Genomic DNA, 24,660 nt, shown 5'->3' with positions numbered 1-24,660 from the left:
TTTGAGACAGCAGTTAAGGAATTAATTTTCGAGAGCTTTGTTACATTCATTCTGAAACACTCTGTATAGCGCCGACCTCAACGAATTGAGGGGAAAAAAAGAAGAAGAGTTAAATCAGATAAGAGTTCCCGAAAGCTCTATTAAAAAAAAAAACCAAGCTCCATGTCAGTTTCTGTGTAAATATAGGATGAAGCGAAATTCGCGCACTCTGGCGTCGCAGCGCGACTCCTCACATGCCAGCAATAAAAAATCTCTCACAAAAGTTCGTCCTGCGAGTATATTCGGGAGAAAAAGGACGTTGAAGAGTGGCAATATGGCAACACTGTAACCACATGTAGGGTAACTACCTCTGTCAGCAGATATTAGTCGTACTGTACAGTTGGTGCAGTGGATTGAGTTTTGGGTTAGCAAGCAGGAGATCGAGGGGGTCGATCCTGGTTTGAGGCGTATGTGTTTTATTTCGTAAATGTACTCCAGGTGGTGTGGTATCTGGCATCTTAATCGTCAACAGCGATTGCAGCGCGTCCTCTAGAAACTATTTGCACTTACATACTGCGATCCTAGAAATGCACGAACATTCGTTTCCATTGGTCAGCTTTGAAAGACGCCTTTTCCACGTCGTGGGCGTGAATTTATTCGCACCACTTTATCTACTAGATGTGTTACAACGTGTTCAGTGTTATTAAATTTTGTAAATGTAGGATACATGTGACCTAAGAAACGGTGTCTTACTATATTACAGTATCTAATGTCCGATGGAAATTTGCAAATTAAAAAGTGCACCTCAACCCAGGATCGAGCCCTTGACCCCCTGCATGCTAACACAACACTCTACCCACTGCACCAACTGTACAGCACGTCGCACGTTTAGTATGTGGTGACAGAGGTAGTTACCCTACATGTAGTTACAGTGTTGCCAGATTCCCATTCTTCAATGTTCTTTTTCTGCCGGATATACCCGCAGGACGAACTTTTGTGAGAGACATTTTTTTATTGCTGGGATGTGAGGATTCGCGCTGCGACGCCCTAGTGCGCGCATTTCGCTTCACCCTGTATATCAACCTTTTATCATTTCGTAATTCCTCGTACATTATAATCGACAAAAATCGAACAGTGATGCCCATTAACATTCTTCCAGCATTTCTCGGGATATGAGTAAAAATATCCAGGTCATCATCTGGCCTACAACCAGATATGTCATGCTTGGAATATGGGAGTTTAGTGATCTATATTTGCATCATTTAATACACATAATAATAAACTTAGAGTTCGGTCTGTGTTATCTTCTTCAGGGTCACTGAAAATATTCTGAATCTAACAGCTTCTCGTTTAAGATAAATATTTATCTCCCGTCGCATTGTACCACTTCCTGGCGAAAGACCTTTCGTGATAAGAAGAGTTTACTTCCAAGAATGTACAAATGTATCAAGCAACATTTTCCTGGAAGTTGTTTATTAGGTTAGTTACTGCACTTATATACCCACTACTACTTTACACCCAGAGTGACTTCGTCTGCGAGTGGTCAGTCAGTACAGACATCATGAGTCCAGGTAAGATATAGGGTGCATTACAGTTTTTACTTCAGAGGGCTTTGATCTTCGAACAAACAGTGTAGGCGATATGGACAACATCATCTATTGAAGTGTCTGTCTGTAATTTCAAAATAACAGCATTTTACTAAGTGCATATGAAAGTATATACGGTACTTATAACTAACAACCAATTTTTACAATTTTTGTCTGTCTGTCTGTTTGTTTGTTTGTTCCGGCTAATCTCCAAAACGGTTGGACCGATTTTGACGAGACTTTCACTGGGAGATAGCAAAGCAAAGTCACCTCCGTACAGGCCATGAAGGCCCTTGGAGGAGTGGAAGGTAAAGGCTTCCGCCATCGTTAACCTCGGCATGTGATGGGTAGAGTGGTTAGCTTTACGCCCGGCCGCCTTTGCCCCCAGGAATTAACCTGGTACTCAGTTTTAGTGTAGGCTGAGTGAACCTCAGGGCCGTATGCACCTCCGGAAGTGGAAATCTCGTTTCTTAAATTTTACGACTTCCTGACGGGGATTCGAACCCACGTCCTTCCGGCCAGGCAGCCCCTTCACTGGGAGATAGCTGATGGTATAAGGAGTAACTTAGGGTACTTTTAAATTTTCTCTCACCGAGCTCGATAGCTGCAGTCGCTGAAGTGCGGCCAGTATCCAGTATTCGGGAGATAGTAGGTTCGTACCCCGCTGTCGGCAGCCCTGAAAATGGTTTTCCGTGGTTTCCCATTTTCACACCAGGCAAATGCTGGGGCTGTACCTTAATTAAGGCCACGGCCGCTTCCTTCCCACTCCTAGCCCTTCCCTGTCCCATCGTCGCCATAAGACCTGTCTGTGTCGGTGCGACGTAAAGCAACTAGCAAAAAAAAATTCTGTCTGTCTGTCTGTCTGTCTGTCTGTCTGTCTGTTCCGGATAATCTCCGAAACGGTTGGACCGATTTTGACGAGACTTTCACTGGGAGATAGCTGATGGTATAAGGAGTAACTGTTTACGTTTACATTTTCTGTGTGTCTGTTCCGGATAATCTCCGAAATGGTTGGACCGATTTTGACGGGACTTTCACTGGGAGATAGCTGATGGTATAAGGAGTATCTTAGGATACTTTTACATTTTCAAAACAATTAGGGCGGCGACGGGGGGAAATGTAAAAATAATGGGCGAAATATTGAATTTGTCATACAGGGACGAGACAAAGCTCGTTTTAAGCCCTATGACGCAAAGAACAAAACTCGGTGGGCCCGAAAACCATGTTTTAAGGCCCTAAAACCAACCTTTAGGGAGATATGGGTACCACACTACCCCTGTTCTAGGACTCTGATAAAAGAAACGACCAGTCGTAACCATGGCAACGTCAGCTCAAGGATTCTACAGCAGCAAGGTTTGCCATCCAAAATTGGTACACATATTAATTACTATCTGAAAAAATTACACTGTGTGGATAAGACACTCACAGCCCAAAAGTATAAAAATAATTAGTTACTGTAATTAAGTCAGTGATTAAGTATGGTAGGTACGCGTACCACTAGGTGTTCGCGGGTTCGTCTCAAGGGACACGCAAATTTATCAAAGCTCCGAACTGTTTTCAGCGAGCAATTCAGAAAACAGTTGAGCCAGTTCATTTTCAATAAAATCTTGTTTAGATTTAGTGTTGTGATGTACCACTACATAGAGCCCCCTTTCTGAACTACTGTATTAATTGGTTAGGTATGTAAAATTACTTACTTGCCGGGCTGAGTGGGTCAGACGGTTGAGGCGCTGGCGTTCTGGCCCCAACTTGGCAGGTTCGATCCTGGCTCAGTCCTGTGGTATTTGAAGGTGCTCAAATACGCCAGCCTCGTGTCAGTAGATTTACTGGCACGTAAAAAGAATTCCTGCGGGACTAAATTCCGGCACCTCGGCGTCTCCGAAAACCGTAAAAGAGTAGATAGTGGGACGTAAAGGAAATAGCATTATTATAATTAAATTACTTACTTATGCTGCGTTGCTCTTTTTATATACTTTGTTTCGAAATCACTAACTCACTTCAGTAAGTGTGTATAAGTACAATAGTGTTTGTTGCGCAAATAATACCCGCAGTTACCCGCGGCTTCCCTCGCGTGGATATCGTAAATTGATAAAAGTAATCGTTCCTCGCTATTGTACCAAGAAACTATCTGAAAATCCCTAAAAGTATTTAAAAACTCACCGAAAAATTGAGCTTCATTTACCACAGAAACTCTTTGTAAACCACGTTTGTGGTATTGCCCTTTGAGACTAAGATCACCATGGCGACATAGAACTGTACATGTAAGAACATGTACATGTTTTCTCTCAAGTCGAAAAAAAAACCGTTTCTTTACTTTTAAAGGAGATTCCAACTACATGTTTCCACGTATGTAACATTTTCAGCTTTTGAAATATAAATATCCTCATAAAAATAATTCAACTCATTTTTCACTTCTTTTCACCCCCGTCAAGTTTTTCCCAAAACAAAAAGAATAAACGCTCCTGCATTTTAAAGGAATTTTCCAGTACCAATTTTTACCTCTGTAACATATTAAGTTTTTGGCATATACTGTAAAAATACCGGTGCTCATTTTATAAATTCGAGCTATTTTTCAATTCTTATCACCCCCTTAAAGGGATTTTCTGAATTAAATACGCGTTTCTTTATCTTCCAAATACCAATATTCACGTCTATAACATCTTCAGTTTTTGAGAAAGTATCTACATAAACAGAAATCAACTCCTTCTTTACTTATTTTCACCCCAATTAAGTCGATTTTCCGAAAATAAAAAGATACGTGTTTATTTTTTAAAGGAGATTGCAGGTACCAATGTTCATGTCTGTAACATCTGTAGTTCTTGAGATACAACTATCCTCATACAAAAAAATTCAACTAATTTTTCAATTCTTTCAGCCCCCTTAACTGTATTTTCCGAAAACAAAAGAATACGTGTTTCCTTAGTTTGAAAGAAGATACCAAATACAAATGTTCATATCTGTAACATCTTTAGTTTTTGAGATATGAACTCAACTCCTTTTTTTTACCCCAACCCCCGTTAAGTTGAATTTTCTCCCAAAAATGCGGGTTTCTTTATTTTTAAAGGAGATTCTAAATTCCAATTTTCACGTCTGTAAATGTTTGAGATGTAAGTATCCCCATTAAAAAATTCAATTTTTTCACTTCCCTTCACCCCCCCCCCCTTAAGTGAATTTTCCGAAAATAAAAAAATACGTGTTTATTTATAAAGGAGCTTCCAAATACCAATTATCATGACTGTAACATCTTCAGTTTTTGGGATATAAATATCCTCATAAAAAGAATTCAACTCCTTTTTCACTCCGCCCCCCCCCCCCCCGTTAATTGATTTCCCGCAAAAAAAATGTGTGTTTCTTGTTTTTAAAGGAGATCCTCATACAAATAATTTGAGTCTTTTAAACATTCACCCCCTTTGTCAGTCCTGTTGAGCCCCCTTTAATTGGATTTTCCCAAAACAAAATAATACGTGTTTCTTTATTTTTAAATGAGATTCCAAATAGCAATTTTCATGTCTGTAACATCTTCAGTTTATGAGATATAAGTATCCTTGTAAAAGGTATTCAACCCATTTCTCGCCTTTTTTTTTTTTCAGTCCCCTTAAGGAGATTTTCCAAAAACGAAAAATTACGTGTTTCTGTATTTTTAAAGGAGATACCAAATAGCAATTTAGACGTCTGAAAACTTTTAACTTTTTGAGATATGGATGTACTCATTTAAACAATTCACCCGTCTTTTCACCCCCTTAGCGATGGAATATCGTAAAATCCTCCCGCAGTGAGCACCTACACTCTAATATAGATGCATCCCCAAAATTTTATTTCTTTATGTCTAGTAGTTTTGGGTCGGCGATGGTGAGTCAGTCAGTTAGGGCATGTTATTTTATTATATATTGATGCTAGGCAATGAAAGCTAATGAGAAAACCACGTTTCTCCATCTGCCTTGTGAAGGCTTGCCGCGTTGCCTGAGAAGGGAACAAAAGACTCGATTGTGACTGTCATTGGGCAAGGGGGCCTGCCATTACAATGAAAACTCTTCAGTTCAGTTGTGACCGGCAGTAGTTCAGGGAACCTGCCATTACAATGAAAACTGTCGGTCACAATCGAGTTGAATAGTTTTCATTGTAATGGCAGGTCCCCTTGCCTACTGCCGGTCACAATTGACTCGGGGAGTTTTCATTGTAAAGGCAGGCCCGCTTGTCTACTGCCGGTTACAATTAAGTTGGGGAGTTTTCATTGTAAAGGCAGACCCCCTTTCCTACCACCGGTCACAATCGAGTTGAAGAGTTTTCATTGTAATGGCAGTTCCCCTTGACTACTGCCGGTCACAATTGAGTTTGGGAGTTTTCATTGTAATTGCAGGCCCCGTTTACTGCCGGTCACAATTGAGCTGGGGAGTTTTCATTGTAAAGGCAGGCCCCCTTGCCTACTGCCGGTCACAATCGAGTTGAAGAGTTTTCATTGTAATGGCAGGTCCCCTTGTCTACTGCCGGTCACAATTGAGTTGGGGAGTTTTCATTGTACTGGCAGAAATAGTTATTCGGCCATTGCACACCGCTCAGTTTTGGGTTGCTTCTGTAAAGTTTATTCCGAAGTTCTTTATGAGGTTTTCTTCGCCCACCGGCGATATATACATATATATTATTATTGGGGAACAGTGTGGTGTAGCGGCTTAGTTGCTTGTCTGTTATCCCTGTGACCGTGGTTTGATTCCCGGTGTTCCTGCGGTGAGATTTTCAGTAGAAACTTCCTTGGTGTCAGGAAGAGCATGTGATCGTAAATCTCCGGCCACAACTCTTTCATGCATCAGGGCATGCATGTACTCTATGCAAGTAGGATAAGCTGGGAGAGATAATGATTATATTACTTTTATTAATATTATTTCGCAAACAGCAACAATAATTTTGCTATTTCTGGTAAAATCGCAACATACTCTTACTTTGGGGGGTAAGAAGATAAAGCAATTGGATTTTGGGGTTACATCAGCCAAAAAGTTGGAATACCACTGGGTTAAGTTACATTATAACTAGCTGACGTACCCTTGATTTGCAAGGGAATTCTATGCTGTATACAGAATTCTAGGTGAAGTAGTGTACATGTAACAAGTAAGATTTTATTATATTGCATGGCTCTTAGATTACCCGAAAAACACGACGGGAAGGTCGCCATGTAAAGTCTGGGTTGAGCGTTTTCATTGTAATGGCAGGCCCCATTTCCTACTGCTGGTCACAATCGAGTTGGAGAATTGTCATTGTAATGGAAGGCCCCATTTCCTACTGCTGGTCACAATCAAGTTGGAGAGTTGTCATTGCAATGGCAGGCCCCCTTGTCTACTGCTGGTCACAATCGAGTTGAAAAGTTTTCATTGTAATGGCAGGCCCCATTTCCTACTGCTCATCACAATCAAGTTCCAAAGTTTTCATTCTAATGGCAGGCCCCCTTTCCTACTTCCAGTCACGTTATCTATACTTGTAACTTTGTAAGATGTGTTTGCTCATGTTGAATTTGCTGGTGCTACCTATAGAATAATCACTGAATTTATGTATGTCCAACCCTCATCCCGTTTCTCTACGGGGTCGGGTATGCAATGAGATGAAGATTTATAGCGAGTTTTACGACCGAATGCCCTTCCTGACGTCAACCTCCTCAGAGGAGTTAATGAGATGAAATGATAGCAGGAAGGGAGAGGGTGAAATTAGGTGCCGGCAAATAGCTTACTTCTCTCGAATAGCACAAACTGGTCTGCTCACTGCTTAACGTCGCCATCCGACAGACAAATAACCATCAATAGCGTCATATGCCCTTACTGCGGAAAGGTTTGGAATTGAATCCCGGATGTTGGCATGCAGTCTAGTGATTAATCTGTTTGTAATTCAGAAGCCTTTGGATATTTGAATCTTCGAATAAGGCGTAGTGAAGTATACAGCTATTTATACTTTGGAGAGGTTTAACCATCGTGTTATCGCGCTACAGCTATGGAACCAAGCTCTGCATTAGGGAGATGAGTGGGTTCAAATCCCACCGTCGGCTGTCCTTAGCAGTAGTAGCGCTAAGAATTCCCCCCCCCCCCCTCAATAATTAATAAGGAAAGTTACAAGTTTATTTTGTAGTACAAGGTTGCACTGTATATTATTACAATGAATAATAATAATAATAGTAATAATAATAATAATAATAATAATATGAAGAAGTTACACAATTTCGTTTATAAATCTGAAGGAATTAAAATAATACACTTACATGGTACGAACACACACACACACACACAAGAAATGCATATTCCAATATTATAATAACTAGAACACTCTGACCGTCACAATATTAAGAAATAATCTCGTTCCTAGGGCCAAATAATTTACTAATATTTACAACTCAATCGCCAATCGTAGGCCTACTTACCAAAACTGACTGCCGAGAGTTATAAACAGGCTCAAAACTTCCTTTTTTTATTTTTTACAAGTTACTTTATGTCGCACCAACTCGGACAGGTCTAATGGCGACGATGGGACAGGAAAGGACCAGGAGTGGGAAGAAAGCGGCCATGACCTTAATTATGGTACAGCCCCAGCATTTTCCTGGTGTGAAAATGAGAAACCACGGAAAACCATGTTCAGGGCTGCCGACAGTCGGGTTTGAACAATGATTGAATTGCTTTATTTAAAATTCATGTGAACATCTGAATATTGCAAATGCCTTAGACAGGTCAATCGTGATCCAAACCATTTGACCTCCTGAATCCAAGATATCTGCTATATCTTGCTGGAATCCTACAAGTTGAGCTTCAGTGGAATAACCTTTCCTAAACCTGAACTGCCTTCTATCAAACCAGTCATTAATTGTGCAAACATGTCTAATATAATCAGAAAGAATGCTTTCCCAAAGCTTACATGCAATGCATGTCAAATTGACTGGCCTGTAATTTTCAGCTTTATGTCTATCACCCTTTCCTTTATATACAGGGGCTACTATAGCAACTCTCCGTTCATTTGGTATAGCTCCTTCAAGCGAACAGTAATCAAATAAGTACTTCAGATATGGTAGTATACCCCAGAAATCTTATCAGTTCCAGCCACTTTTCTTGTTTTCAACGTTTGTATGTTATTATAGGTAAATTCATTTTTCTGGCTGCGTTGCCAACGTATAAAGCCTATGAATCATATAAGGACGGTAACAACTTGCGAGAATTAAAACTGAAAATTCAATTCGTGAACACATTGCCATCTGCTGGAATATTACTAATAAATTTCTCTGTCAATAAATCACAGTTCTGTTTTTCAAAAGTTGGGGGGGGGAGTTGCTCGTTCTGGTCACCATTGCATACCAGCAGAAAAGCAGCACTGCTTGTACTTGACTCAAAAATTATTTTGTCAGTTCTGTCGGTGAGATACAGTCCCAATGTAGTGTTTATTAGTTAATTAATTGGTATGCAGTTCATTGCAATCCTGATACTATAGGGAATTTCTCACGTCTTTAGCGTCCAATTGTTCCTTAATTTCTTTTCACTTTGTATGTGAAACATTTTTGTTGTAATTGTTGTCTCTCGTGTCCCAGAAACATCTTATTTTCAAACACTAAAGTTATAAGTTTTCATTAAGCATAACGTGAGTTTACAGGAACAGTAGTGGCGATGAGGGAAGGGGGGTGAAGTCGCCCCTCCTCCAATTTATAGAGAAAACCTTACATTTAAATTCCATTTTAGCCAGCTGAAACTAGTCATACGAATTATTAAAAAAGCAATTTGTACTATACAAGCCCTGTTGTCTTATGAGGCAATTCTTTTGTTTAATTCCTTTAATTATCAACAAAATTATTAGTGGAAATACGCACAAAATATCTTTTGCTGTGCTAACCGATCTGCATAGCACCTCAGCAAGTAGCGGGGACTTGCGCAGCAACGTATACCATGTTCTGTGAGGAAGGGTAGCAGGGGTAATTTTTTTTGGCCAGGTCACGGACACTGAGGTATGATTCACCTGCTCGCCGCATGCATTCGTCAGTCTGGCTGTCTCTTTAGTTTCTGTTAGTCTCTTAGTGTGTAATCAATTACTCATTGATTTTTAATTGTAGGAAAGTTTTGCAATGTGAGTGAACGCTTTAGACTTTTTCAAAATAATTTCCACCACACTTAATACACTTTTTCATATGTAAAAATCAGTCACTGAACCAACTCTTCCACTTTTCTTCAGTTACATTTTCACACTCTTGATCCCATGCTTCCAGCTTCTCGTCGGATGCAAAACACCACCCTTTCAGCTTCGTCTTCACTTCTGGAAAGAGTGCAAAGTCATATGGGGCAAGATCAGGACTGTATGGAGGGTGATCAAGCACAGTCAACCCTGATCTGGCAGGAAAATCCATTGTTACATTAGCACGATGTGCTGGAGCATTGTCGTGATGCAAGAGTCGTGAACTTGGACGGAGCTGCTTGAGAGCCAGGATGACCGGAGGCAGACAAGTCTCACTGTACCACTTCGCAGTAACTGCCGTTTGTGTTTCTAGCACAACCCGAGTCAGGATGCCCCGTTTAGTGAAGAATACTGCAACCATCCTTTTCTTCACTGACCTTGACTTTCGCACAGTCACAGGAGTACCCTCACCTTCAAACAGCCACACCTTGTTCTGGAATTTTGTTGGGACATCATAATAATAAAGCCAAGTTTCGTTACCTGTAACGATGCTACTGACGTTACGCGAAGTCCCATTTTCAAACTGTTTTAGCATTTCTCGGCACCATTTCACTCGATGTGCCCTTTGTTCCTCTGAAAGTGAATGGGGCACCCAAAGGGAACAAACCTTTCTAATATGGAGATGGTCATGTAGAACTGAATGAATAGCTGGTGCAGGGATGTGGAGGGTCTCTTCTACCTGCCGATATGTCAACAGACTCTCTTGCTGCAACATTTTCCTCACAGATTCAATGTTTTCCTCAGTCACTGATTCAGAATGAGGATCGTCTTCACCCCCAAACTTTCCCTCTGGAACTCTTTGTACCAGCGGATAATTGTTGTCCGATGTGGATAGTCTTTCCCCAGCACAGGAGTCATTTGCTCCAGGCACTGGTCAACAGTTAATCCACGAGCAAAATTGTAGCGGATAATTGCGCGATATTCACCTTTAGACCACACTGACATCTTAAATTGCTTTCAATCCCACTGTTTGGTAACAACTGGTGTGAAGGTCGCACTTTGCTGTCTTCTAGACTGGTTTTCACCCCTCACCATAACAGGGGTGTCCAGCCAACCGTTTTTGTGTGTTGCAAAACTTTCCTAGTGCCCTTTGTATAATTGTAATACATGTGTAATATTGTTCCTTTAGTGAAAGTTTTATTGTATAGTATTGAATGAAAATCTGAAGAAACTATTATTATCGCAATTAAGTTGGTAAACTGTCATCCTTTACCTCTCTATCAAAATTATCTCAGAGAGCATCTTAAAGCTGACCATTTTGTTGCTTTAAAGACAAAGTTTTTATATATGTACCTCCACCCATCCTCCCGCCCACCCCCCCACTTCTTATTCCCAATCGCTGTTACTATGTAGGAATACGCAAAAAGAATCAAATTCGTTATACGACAGTAATGTTCTGACTTACTTGTTGCGTCAACTGACCACTCTCGTAGGATGTATCCCAAATCATTTATGTTAGGTTTCCTCTGTTCCTAACTATCGCTGTGGCCTCGTCCATAGTTCATCCCTTCAAACACTAATAAACTGAGTCTAACCATCTTTTACTAATTTATATACATATTTTTTTGCAGGTTCTGTGGTCGTAGCACTGTTTGTCCTCTTCGTCGTAGCGGCAGAAGATACACTAGATGAAGAAACAGAAGTGTTTAGCTTGTCTTGCGGTACAGGCATTGCAAAGTTTTCCATTCCTAAGAATGTGAAGATCGAAAAATTTAGAATTCAAGATATCAGGCGTATTCTGACGCAGCTAGAGACAGCCAAGTCCTTCCTCAAGGCGAAGGAGGGAGAATTATATAACCTGTACCAAGATGTAAGTACTCCACTTACGTTCAACAACAACTGACTTAATGTGCCGCTCTTGCCCTGCAGCGCAAGATTTAGTCGCCCGTGGTTTAATTGCCAGTGTTATTTTCAAAATATGGGGACAAAGACATTAAACTTATTGCTGAATCGATCATCATTGATCTGCATTTAGGCTGTCGCCCAGATGGCATACCGTATTCCCTATCAACTGTTTACATAGATTTTTTAAAAATGATTTCAAAGAACTCACCCCCACTGAGTGGAGAAAAAAAAGAAATTCTGTTTTAGCCCCCAAAACTAGGAATTATATAAAAATACAATTTGTACAAACCCTGTCGTTTTATCACCTACTTCATTTAATTTCTTAAAATATTAAAAGAAATACTTATCAGAAATACTCAATAAATGTCATTCAATGCTGTTAACCGCTTAGTACAGCACCACAGCAAGGAGACTCGCGCAGCAGCCTGTAGAAGCGCAATTAATATCTGATGACACAAACTCTTAATTGCTCACTAAATTAGTTGTGTATGCAGACAAATCCAAGAGCTGGGGCGTGAGTGAGAGGGGAGGAATGATCACTTCCCCAGTTGCAACGGAAGTGTCCACATTGGCTCCTGGTGACTACGTTTGGGTGACAAGGCTACATTTCGCTCCTATTCATTCTTAATCCAGTTACCGTCCAGGTTTGGTTTTTCCTTTGGACTCAGCGAGGGATCCAACCTCGTCAGCCTCAAGGCCCAGGGGGCCTGCTGTGCTAAACAGGGTCCTTGTCAGGTGGTGGCCACTTGCTCGATACTGAAAGAAATTTACAAGTGTTCATTGTTTAAGTAAATATTGTAACATATTATAGTCTAAACTAGGAGGACCGGGCGAGTTGGCCGTGCGGTTAGGGCCGCACAGCTTTGAGCTTGCATCCGGGAGATATTGGGTTTGAACCCCACTGTTGGCAGCCCTGAATATGTTTTTCCGTGGTTTCCCATTTTCACACCAGGCAAGTGCTGGGGCTGTACCTTAATTAAGGCCATGGTCGCCTCCTTCCAACTCTTAGCCCTTTCCTCTCCCATCGTTGCTATAGGACCTAGCTGTGTCGGTGTGACGTAAAGCCAATTGTAAAAGAATAAAAATTAACTAGGAGGACAAATAAGTAAGAATTCTATGATTGCAAAGCTGCTTGGACATTTGCAAGCATTCCAAGGAGACACAAACTCCTCTTTCTAAGTTTCCAGAAGAGGAAACATAGATAATGTTTTATTTTTAAAATATCATCAGTTTTGCATTTATATTGCATTTTGGTAAATATTTTGCACTTTATCTTAACACCTTACAAGCTAGTTTACCAGTAGTTGTAAAAAATGAAAATATAAATTAACAAGCTTTTATAAGCATTTAGTGTAATTCTACCATCTCAAAAATCAGCACTCTTAACCATGATAGGAGCATTCAGGCTAAACTAAACATGTCTGTCCAGTCTTTCAGGAGGAAACAAAATTAGCAACTGGATAGCAGCTTTTAAAAGTGTGACTTTGCAGACATGTTTTTATTGATGCAGGGAAGGTTTCCGTATAACTGACATGATTCAAAAATCAATAACAAATAATGTTGTGTAAAAATTAGCATGTTTGGATTTTCCCAAAACCACAAGTGACTTGTCTGTTTTTGCTTCAATGCTAGCAAGGCCTGTTGTTTTTCTGCTGAGACATTAGCAGAACTTCTTCCTGCAAGGTGTAGGGATGCAGGAAGACATTTGGCAAATACTTGGCCTGTGATGTTTGGTGGTTCGTACGTTGTCATTTGCATGGGCCGACCACTGGGACATGTCTGCTTTAGCTCACATTTCTGCACCTTCGATTTTTTATTTCTTTGTTACAGTGGAAGCCATTTCTTTTCATTTTTGATTTATTCAATCAATAAATGTTAGATTCTTCAATCTATCAAAAGAATCAGTTCAGTGATCTGCATTTAAGGCAGCTGCCCAGGTGGCAGATTCCCTATCTGTTGTTTTCTTAGCCTTTTCTAAATAACTGCAAAGAATTTGGAAGTTTATCGAACATTTCATTTGGTAAATTATTCCAATCCCTAATTCCTCTTCCTATGAATTAATATTTTCCACAATTTTTCCTCTTGAATTCCAACTTTATCTTAATATTGTGATCTTTCATGCTTTTAAAAACACCACTCAAACTTATTTGTTTACTAATGTGATTCCGCGGGAACTCTCCACTGACTGCACAGAACATACCACTTAATCGAGCAGCTTGTCTCCCTCTTCCTGAGATTTCCCAGCAAAAACTTTGCAATATTTTTGTAACACTACTCTTTTAATTGTGCAGAGTTTAAAGGCCTTTGGGAGTCACCTACTCAATACAAAATACACTTTATTTATTTGTTTACTATGTCACATTAACACAGGGACATGTTTTGTCCTGAACTGCAGGACATCTTCAACCGTAGCCTGGCTAGAGATGTGTACAAGCCTCCCCAGTTCATCCCATCCATCCACAGTTGATGTTCTACCTTTTGCTACCAATTTACATCATGTTTGGCAAGGTCTTTGAAAATTTGCTTTTCCCAACTATCACAAGGCCTCCCTCTGGGCCTCTTACCAACAACATTCCTTTCGTAGTAAGGTCTTGGAGTCCTAAATGGAGCCATCCTTCCCATATGTCCATACCATCGTAATCTGCTTAATTTGGAAAACACTTTCACTATTGTTATTTCGTCTCGGTCTTCTCCAAATTCTTACGTTCCTCATTGCCAGATGTTTCATTCCAGGCTTGTATCTATGTCATACACCTGTCAATGTGATATGATACATACACAAGTTATGTGAACCGCTTAGACTGTTTCTGATGGTTCGGTCAGCTTCCGCTTCGAATGCTAGCATTGTGCTACGTTCTGGGAGCCATCTGGTGGCAAATGAACATGCCATTTCCACTTCTATTATAACGTCTAAATTTTAAAGAGTCATTGTTTAAGAAGCCTTTCTCGTGGAGAGTCGAGATTTCTTCTGAGGACGCAGAGCACAGTTCTCTGCAAAACTTAAAGAATTTCACCTTATTTTCTTGACACGGCATAAGCCCAAAAGCTTATACAGTATCGTGTCTATAAGTACGGGCCGTGAAAGCATCAATGGCAAGATATGTTTTGTACAGCGAGAGTTTGCAAGCTAGGGGAAACGAGTCATCCCAAAGTAACTGTTGAGCGGAGTAGTAGAATTTTGATGCAGGTTGTATTCTATTGCCTATTTCTTGGTTTATGGTATTGTCAGAAGAAACGAAGCTCCCTAAATATTTGAAGTTATTGATAATGTCTACTTCTTCATTTTGCACTCGCAGGTGGACTGCGTCAGGATTTTGACTCATCAGTAAACCGACAGTTTTAGTTTGGCTGATTGTCATTGCTATTCTTTCAAATTCTTCTTGCCAAAGATCTAGGTTAGTTTGAACTTCTGCATTTGTCTCACTGCACAGCATAACATCATCAGCAAATACAAGTGCATTTGTTGTCTGATCCTTCATTTTCACTGCTTGTATAACCTCATCCATTATAGTAATGAAGATAAGTTGTGATAGACAACATCCTTGTTGGACTCCGCTCTTGGTTTCAAAACAGTTTGACCTGCCTCGAGCTATAATTTAATCTGGCACTTCTTTACGTCTCGGACATTCCCATATGTGCTTACATGGTACATGATCATATGCCTTCTCAATATCTAAGAATACAACTATAACCATTCTATTCTTATCCCAGTATTTGTCAAAGAGCATTGTCAAGAAAATGAGGTCTAGCGTTGATCTGTTCACTCTAAATCCATGTTTTTCTTCCTTAAGTTTAGGTTCAACAAATTTTCTGATTTTCTCTCCAGGATGGTCTCCATATATATTTTAACCCATGAGATAGAAGGGTTACACCTCTATAGTTGTTACACTTCTTTTGGTCACCTTTCTTAAATAGTACAATAATCACTCCTTGTCTCCATACACTGGAGATTTCATTTTCTTCCCAAATTTTATTAATATATATTTTAAATACAACTTAGTAAACAAATAAATAAAGGGTATTTTGTATTGAGTAGGTGGACTCTCAAAGGCCTTTAAATTCTTCACAATTATTGAGTCTTGATACGGATCAAATTATGTGCAACACTACTTTTTTTTCGGAAATCACCCAGAACAAATTGAGCTGCTTTTCTTTGGATTTTTGCCAGTTCTCTAATGAAATAATCCTGGTGTGGATCCCATACATTGGAACCATACTCTGGTTGGGGTCTTATCAGAGATTTATATACCCTCTCCTTTACATCCTTACTACAACCCCTCAATACCCTCACAACCATATGCAGAGAGATCTTTACCTTCTATTTACAATACCGTTTATATGTTTACCCCATTGAAGATCTTTCCCTTATATTAACACCTAGCTACTTACATAAGGAACTTTCATCCCATCAATGAAGTAATTATTACTGAGAGGATTTTTTCTATTAGTGAAACTCATAACCTGACTTTTAACACCGTTTATCATTATACCATTGCCTGCTGTCCATCTCACAACCTTGTCGAGGTTTTTTGCACAATCTTGTGACTTATTTATTACTTTATACAGAATAACATCATCTCCAAAAAGCCTTACCTCTGATTCCACTTCTTTACTCATATCATTTATATATATAAAAATATATAAAAGTCCAATAATACTGCCTTGTGGAATTCCCCTCTTAATTATTTCAGGATCAGATATTGCTTAATCTATTGTCATTCTCTGAGATCTATTTTCTAGAAATATAACCATCTATTCAGTCGCTCTTTTGTCTAGACCAATTGTACTAATTTTTGTCAGTAATGTCCCATGATCTACCCTATTAAATGCCTTAGATAAGTCAATTAGGATACAGTCTATTTGACCTGATGAATCTAAGATATCTTCCTGGAATCCTACAAGCTGAGATTCAGTGGAATAATCTTTTCTAAACCCAAACTGCCTTCTATTGAACCAGTTATTGATTTTGCAAACATGTCTGATATAATCACAAAGAATGAGTTGCAAAGCTTACATGTAACACAATGTCAAACTGACCCTCAGTCCCATTCCATAAATAGCTGTATTGCAAATACAGTTCTTATTTTAGTTGTTTTCTGAATTTTTAACTTTATTATGTTAGTTAACCATCTGAGTGTGTGGCCTAAAACTTACAATTGTGGCATTTTTAGTAACAACAACAACAACAACAACAACAACAACAACAACAACAACAACAACAACAAAAACGGTTTGTGTGACTATTGCCTGTAACGACTGTTAATTGGCAGTCCTTTCGGAGTCATTATAACTGGTTTTGACTGTATTTCACAACCCACTGTCTTTAGTATATTGCCAGAAATCTTATCAGTTCCTAATTACAAAACTAACATATAATTAAATAAAATTTAGAAATTGCCTAAAAAGTAAAGCATTTAAGTACAGATTAGACCTCTATATTGGGTCGATGCATAAGTGCGTGCGGTATTATTTTGGATTGGCAACATAGTGGCGTGAAGGGAGTGCTTATCGTTTATTCCATTGTTTTAACTGAGTTTGAAGTTTCTGTGTTGTGAAACACAGGTGTGCATTTCAAACAAACGGATATGGAATGTCAAGTTGAGAAAAGTGAGCATTTTCGACACATTTTACTTTTTGAGTTTAACCGAGGATCCAGTGCAGCAGGAGCTGCGAGAACAATTTGTGAATTGTTCTGGAATGAAACAATTGCTGAAAGAACAGCACAAAAATGTTTTCCGGCTTTCAAGCAGTAGGCCTACTGTTTGACTTGTCTGATGATCTACGTTCTGAAAGACCGTCAGATTTGGATGAAAATCGCTTGAATGAGTTGCTTCATGAGAATCCTCGTCAAACAACTCGGGAAATGGTGTAAGATTTTTGAATGTGATCAGTCAACTATTGTACGCCATTTGCAGGTAAAGTACAGAAATTGGGTTTATCGCTACCACATGTGCTAAGTGACAATAACAAAAATCAACGAGTAAACATCTGTTCGTCATTGCTTGCCCGGCATCAGTTGGCTTGTGATAGGCATGAAGCATTCCTTTCGAACATTGTCACCGGTGACTAGAAATGGTGCCTGTATGTCAACATGAAGAATAGGAAAGAGTGGCTCAGCCCATCAAAAAAAGCAACTCTTCGTGCCAAGGATAGTGCCTGACCACAGAAAAACATGTTGTGTGTTTGGTGGAACAAAGATAGCATTCTTCACCACGAACTTCTTCCGAAAAATGTAGCTATTACCCCTGCTGTGTAGAGTGACCAGCTAAGACGGTTTGCTGTTGTTACTGACAACAAAAGACAAAGACAGCAACCAGTCTTATTGCTCCATGATAATGCTTGTCCGCATACAGCACAATTGACCAAAAGTGTGATTGCTGAACTTGGCTGGGAACCTCTTCCTCATCCTCCGTATCACCCTGACCTAGCCCTCTCAGATTTCCATCTTTTCCTCTCTCTTTCTAACCGCATTCAGGGGCAAGTGTTTCCTGACAAAGCTTCTCTTGACCGATGGCTAACAGATTTCTTCCAGTCAATACCAAAACAGTTTTACAGGTGAGGCATTTAACTGCTTCCTGAACTTTGGCAGAAGGCCATAGAGAGTGAAGGTGAATACATCACTGAGTGATTGTGAGTTACAGTGTGTGACAATGACAGTAAAATAATATAAAAAATAAGAACCGCACAAACTTATGCATCGACCCAATACAATACCTGTGTCTTTTTCAGGTTTTTCTGTTTCAACAGATTGAATAATCTTACTGTTAAAGACCTTCAGTATTAGGAGGATTTGATAAGTTTTGATCAAATTTCAGTTGAGAAACAGATTTTATCAAAATCAATGTTTACTTAAGTGTAAGATTTTTGTTTTTGACATGTTCAGGTTTGCTTGGCTGCTCTTGATGTGATAATGTATTCTTTGTATTGCAGGTTATTTCAACACCCAGCAATTTTGAATACTCTTGGCTTCCTGAGGATAGTCTTCAGTGGTTCAGAGAAAAAGTCCAATGCTTGGGGAAGAATCAGAAGGTTTGTTTTAAACAGAAATATGGATAAGGGATTTAATTTTAAGTAGGTTTTAACCATAGAGTGACTAGCAATTCATTGAATCAATCAATCACTACTGATCTGCATTTAGGGCTGTCGCCCAGGCGGCAGATTCCCTATCAGTATTTTACGTATCCTTTTCTTGAATTTTTCAAGAAACTTGGAAATTTATTGAACATTCCCCATGATAAATTATTCTAATCCCTTTTTTTTTTAATGCTATTTGTTCGTGGCGTCGACCTCTAAAGATCTTCTGCCACTACTTGCAACATACGTTATGAACCTGCATGCAATTGTAATTGTGGAAGTGTTAAGTGTTGAATGTGAGGAAAGAAACGTTAAGGACGACACAAATACCCAGTCCCCAGGCCAGGGATATTAATCATTTATAATTAAAAAACCCTGACCCGGCCGGGAATTGAACCCGGGGCCGCCGGGTGACAAGCGGACGCATTTCTCCCTACACTGTAATAGACAAGAAAAATGTTCCACCGATCAATACATTTATTGTGAATGAATTATTGCACTAGTACCGGTTTCGACCTATCTTGGCCATCATCAGCTAGCACACAAATTTACAGTCATAGGACAAAATTACAAAGATGTTACGTAAGAGCATCCGGATGTCTAATGAAAAATGGAAGTAAAATATATTGCAGTATGTTGCATTAAAATATCTCTGATTAAAAGTGGTGATGGTTAGAATAAACTAAAACCTATTGATTGAGTATGGACATGAGTACATAAACACATTAAAATATATATGCCACATCATAAGACACTAAAAAAAAAATATAGCACATTAAACACATTAAAACATGGTATATTTTAAAAATGTCTATTAAAATTTGAGTTCATGTTGCGTTGCTCCTGGAGCCCCAGACGTACTCGCAGCAGAACACAACAAATCTCCAAACATATTGGTACACAACCTCCACAGCAACAACAATAACAACCATATAATGTGCATAGACGAGAGAAGTGTCACCACCAACTGCTCTAAAATTAAACCCTATCTTGCTGTATATATAAATCTTACCTGACTACATCAACAGTTGAATTGCACAGTACTCAATTTTCAAATTTTAATGACAAGAGTTCTTATAACATACCAATACAAAGTATATCAGCCATAGAACATTCTCGATATTCAACTTAATCAACACAAGAACTACAAGAGGATTGAAGAATGAATGTAACGCAACATGAACTCAAATTTTAATAGACGTTTTTAAAATATACCATGTTTTAATGTGTTTAATGTGCTATATTTTTTAGTGTCTTATGATGTGGCATATATATTTTAATGTGTTTATGTACTCATGTCCATACTCAATCAATAGGTTTTAGTTTATTCTAACCATCACCACTTTTAATCAGATATATTTTAACGCAACATACTGCAATATATTTTACTTCCATTTTTCATTAGACATCCGGATGCTCTTACGTAACATCTTTGTAATTTTGTCCTATGACTGTAAATTTGTGTGCTAGCTGATGATGGCCAAGATAGGTTGAAACCGGTACTAGTGCAATAATTCATTCACAATAAATGTATTGATCGGTGGAACATTTTTCTTGTCTATTACATTGAATCCAATCAATACGGAATATGAAACTTATAAATAATAATTTCTCCCTACACCGCAGGGCCGGACATTCCAATCCCTTACTCCTCATCTCATAAATGCATATTAGTCCCAGTTTGTCCTCTTGAATTCCAACTTTATATTATAGTCTTTCCTACCTTTAAAAACACCACTCAGCTTCATGATCTGTATTGCTGATGTAATTTGTTAACGAATGTATCATTAGTGGTTGTTCCTCCTCCTAATCAATATAATTAAAATTGGTATGCAGTAATATATTAAATATACACATGGTACTAGTTTCAACCCTGAAATCTTGGGGCATCTTCAGCCAAACCAAACCAAACCCCATGGCACTACAGCCCTTGAAGGGCCTTGGCCTACCAAGGGACCGCTGCTCAGCCCGAAGGCCTGCAGATTTCGAGGTGTCGTGTGGTCAGCACGACGAATCCTCTCGGCCGTTATTCTTGGCTTTCTAGACCGGCATCTTCAGCCATGCAACCATAATAATATTAAAAAACAATTAGCTTAGACTAATGTCTTACAAATTATACGGAGTCTCTCTTATAAACTCAGACTGAGCGCACGTGTTTGTGCTCTGCGCTACAGCAGCTGCCTCAGCAGCCCAGCTCTAAGCATGTATACAATCTTATATGAAATCTTACCTTATAAAAGATGCTGGAAGTGTCATCATTCATAACGAGGGACTTCATGAACACAATTAGGATTTTTTGCACACCAAAAGCGAGAGTCATGACTGTTCGCACCGTACGGTTAGGAGCGCGCAGCTGTGAGCTCGCATCCGGGAGATAGTGGGTTCGAATCCCACTATCAACAGCCTTGAAGATGGTTTTCCATGGTTTCCCATTTTCACACCAGGCAAATGCTGGGGCTGTACATTAATTAACGCCACAGCCACTTCCTTCCTATTCCTTTCATGTCCCATCATCGCCATAAGACTTATCTTTGTCAGCGCGACGTAAAGCAAATAGCAAAAGAAAAAAAAGAAAAAAAACATTTATTGCTTGACACACTAAACTTGAGAGGATCATATTTTCCATTAATCTTTTGTAGCATTTGCCTTCAAGAGAACCTTCTTAAAATTAATGCAACTAATTAATATCAAAGGTTTCCAGAAGAAAGAAAAGAGGGAACAGAATAACACCTGAACAGAAGACAGGAGGGAAAAACTCAGTGAAATAGTGAAGAAGTGTCGGAAAACAAGAAAGAAATCAGGAAACAAACAGAAATGAATGCAGTGGGTTATTTTTTTCTGTGGTCCTAAGATGGCCAAAATTGAGAAAAGAAGAATATAACTAGTTTCTTAACATTGTGGCATTTGTTTCATTGGGTGTTATTGTGGTGCACGAGTTTTGACAGGGTTGGCTAAGGAGGGGAGTAAATATATTCTCGAAGCATGTGCTGGGTATGGTGTAAGTGTGAAATGTAAACGCATTTTTAACACATAGTGTTGACTAGGCAGACCATCCATCTCTCTATTTACTATGAAATACAGGGTGTTAGGGCGTATATGTGCAGATATTTCTTGTAGCAATAGAGAACGATGTGACGAACCACTATACAAATAAGCTTTTAGTAATCCTCAGAAGTTATTTTCGAGAGCAAAGGGATATGATGTTTTTAGAATAGGTAATATGCCTTGTTCTCGTGAGTGAATAGCTTACCTTCGATAACAGGCAAGTTATGCGCTATCCGTGCCAAACTGGTTTCTGTTTATGTTAAAGAGCAAATGTACTACTCCAACAACTGAATGCTACCGATGCAATGCCCCACATGACACGTTACGTAACATACTTGCCAAATTGGTTTCATGTTTAAGAGCAACTGAACAACGATAACAGCTGAAGGCTGCTACTAGGGTATGCCATGTTACATAACATTCTCGCAAGACTGATTTTGTGGTTGTTAGTATTTTGTTTCCGTCTTAGGTGCTTCAGACAACCCTGGTCATTGGTTTCGGGCTCTGTAGATGTATCGAATTGTCAGCGTTAATACTGGTTCATTTGCTGTTAGGTCCTTTAGGGGATTGGGATATCTGTGGTCTATATCCCCATAGTCTAGTGAGTATGGGAATAACCTGAAAACTTATGTCGGTGCAGGATCTGTACGAGCGTGATATAATTATTGGAGCGTATGGTTGGGGTAGGGGCGCCGGGACAAGAAATACGGTATGATCCCCATCGTGCATTGCGTAAAGGTAGAAGAAAGAAACTCATGTTGACATGTATGTAAACAACGTTCTTTACGTCAACGAAAGCATGCATGGAATATGATGTCCAAATGAGTAGTATCGGAATTGAATTATTGAAGCATTTCAAACATTTTGTTTCAAACGAATAATGGACATTTATACAACTAAATAAATTAAACGTACCTACATTTCGAGCTTCCTGCCAGGCTCAGTGGCTCAGACGGTTGAGGTGCTGGCCGTTTGATTCCAACTTCGCATCTGGCCCAATCCGGTGGTATTTGAAGGTGCTCAAATACGTCAGCCTTGTTTCGGTAGATTTACTGGCACGTAAAAAGAACTCAGGGACTAAATTCTGGCACCTCGGCGTCTCCGAAATCCACGAAAGTAGTGGGATGTAAAGCAAATAACATTATCATGATTATTATTATTATTATTTAAGAAAAGGTTAGGAAAACAAGATAGGCAATCTGCCACCTGGGCAACTGCCCTAAATGCAGATCAGTAGTGATTGATTGATTGGGTTTGATTCACGGCTGGGTTGGAGATTTTATCTTAATTGGTGAATTCCTATGGCATCACCTCAAAAGACGTGCACCAGGCCTCTCATTATTATTATTATTATTATTATTATTATAATTTCCCATTTTCAGTCTTTCTGGGTTGGTCTATGAATCTAGGACTTGTACAGTTTTCTATCTCTCCACCACTCCCTTCCTTCCTCCAATGTTTCTTCTACTTTTACTTGTCTCTTCTCTATGTTCCTCTTCACTGTATCCATCCACCTTTTCCTGGACCTTCCCCGTTGTCTTCTTCCTATTATTTTCTTCGCAAATACTCACTTTTCCATTTTCATCATGTGTCCATACTATTTCAGTTTTCATTGTTGTTTTGGGAATCCAGTTCTCTCTCTGATTTCTACGTTTCTCTATGTGTCTTCCCAATAATTCCTCTAAGGAACTTCATCTCGGCTGCTTGAATTCTGCTTTTATCACATTTTAATTTCTGTCCATGTGCCAGCTGTGCATGTCAAAATTGGTGTGTAATACGCGGAGTACAGAATTTTCTTGCATTTCTCTGGGACATCCTGGTTTCACACTATACCTCTCACACACTGATAATACCTGTTGACTCGCTGGATTCTCTTTTCAGTTTCTTTGTTTATTTTTCCATCTTTGGCAAGTCATCATCATCATCATCATCATCAGCCTCTTTAAATCGTGAACTCAGGTAAGTCTTTAGCAGAACTCTCCAGGTAGAACTAGCTATTCTCTTGATGTCTTTGTCCCATCTGTCTGGCGGTCTTCCTCTAGGCCTTTGATGATCTCCTGGACTCCATTCTAACACTAGCTTCGTCCATCTGTCATCTTCCCTTCGAGCAATATGTCCAGCCCATTGCCACTTTAAGGTGGCTATTCTCTCAAGAGTGATTGATCTGATGTCATCTGGTCTCTTCTTATCTCTCCTTGTAAAACTCAGCATTGACCTTTCCATGCCTCTCTGCGCTGTCCTAAGTTTCCCTTTCGTAAATTCATTCAGTGTCCAGGTCTCACAGCTATAAGTCAGCACAGGTAGAGTGCACTGCTCATAAACTATTTTCTTTAGATTTACTGGCATATTTGATCTGAAGACAGTTGAGTTTCTTCCATACGCCTGCCATTCTAGCTTAATGCATCGACAAATTTCTGGTCTTATATCACCTTTGATATTCATCAACTGGCCCAGGTAGATATATTCATTGACCTTCTCTAACGGCATGTTGTTGATGTTCACAATTCCTGCTGTGACCCACTTGTTGGACATGACTTTTGTTTTGAAAAGTTTCATCTTCAAGCTGACTGACTCACATTCCATGGCAAGATCAGTAACTGATGTCTGGAGTTTGTCATTGTCGTTTACCAGTAATGCAATGTCATCACCAAATCTCAAATTGTTAAGTCTTTTGCCATTGATCCTTATACCCTTTCCTTCCCAATTTCTGCAAGTATACAGTACTCCCAAATATCTGAAGCTCTAACAGGTCTTCCATTTACTTCGATATTCCCTCTTCCTATTACCTATTATTCCCTATTATCTCTCACCATCATTACTGCCTTACTCTTCTCCACACTTATTTTCATCCTATATTCCTCTGTCTCCTGATTCTCTTTTTTTTTTTTTTTGCTAGGGGCTTTACGTCGCACCGACACAGATAGGTCTTATGGCGACGATGGGATAGGAA

At 39.4% G+C, this 24,660-nt stretch overlaps 1 protein-coding gene across 1 annotated transcript in view; it reads left to right on the top strand.

The window, feature by feature from the left end:
- The first annotated feature begins 1,489 nt into the window (after positions 1 to 1,489).
- Positions 1,490 to 24,660, top strand: part of LOC136885140 (uncharacterized) — a 33,241-nt gene continuing 10,070 nt past the window's right edge. Inside the window, exons 1-3 of the mRNA XM_067157609.2 lie at positions 1,490 to 1,550; positions 11,318 to 11,556; positions 18,522 to 18,620. Coding sequence (XP_067013710.2) covers positions 1,541 to 1,550; positions 11,318 to 11,556; positions 18,522 to 18,620 — 348 coding nt within the window. The 5' untranslated portion in view covers positions 1,490 to 1,540. The remainder of the gene's footprint in view (positions 1,551 to 11,317; positions 11,557 to 18,521; positions 18,621 to 24,660) is intronic.

This window comes from Anabrus simplex, chromosome 13, assembly GCF_040414725.1.
Source record: "Anabrus simplex isolate iqAnaSimp1 chromosome 13, ASM4041472v1, whole genome shotgun sequence".
Classification (NCBI taxonomy): domain Eukaryota; kingdom Metazoa; phylum Arthropoda; class Insecta; order Orthoptera; family Tettigoniidae; genus Anabrus; species Anabrus simplex.
Note: the sequence above shows the minus strand (reverse complement) of the source record. Positions and strands in the feature narration are given on the sequence as shown.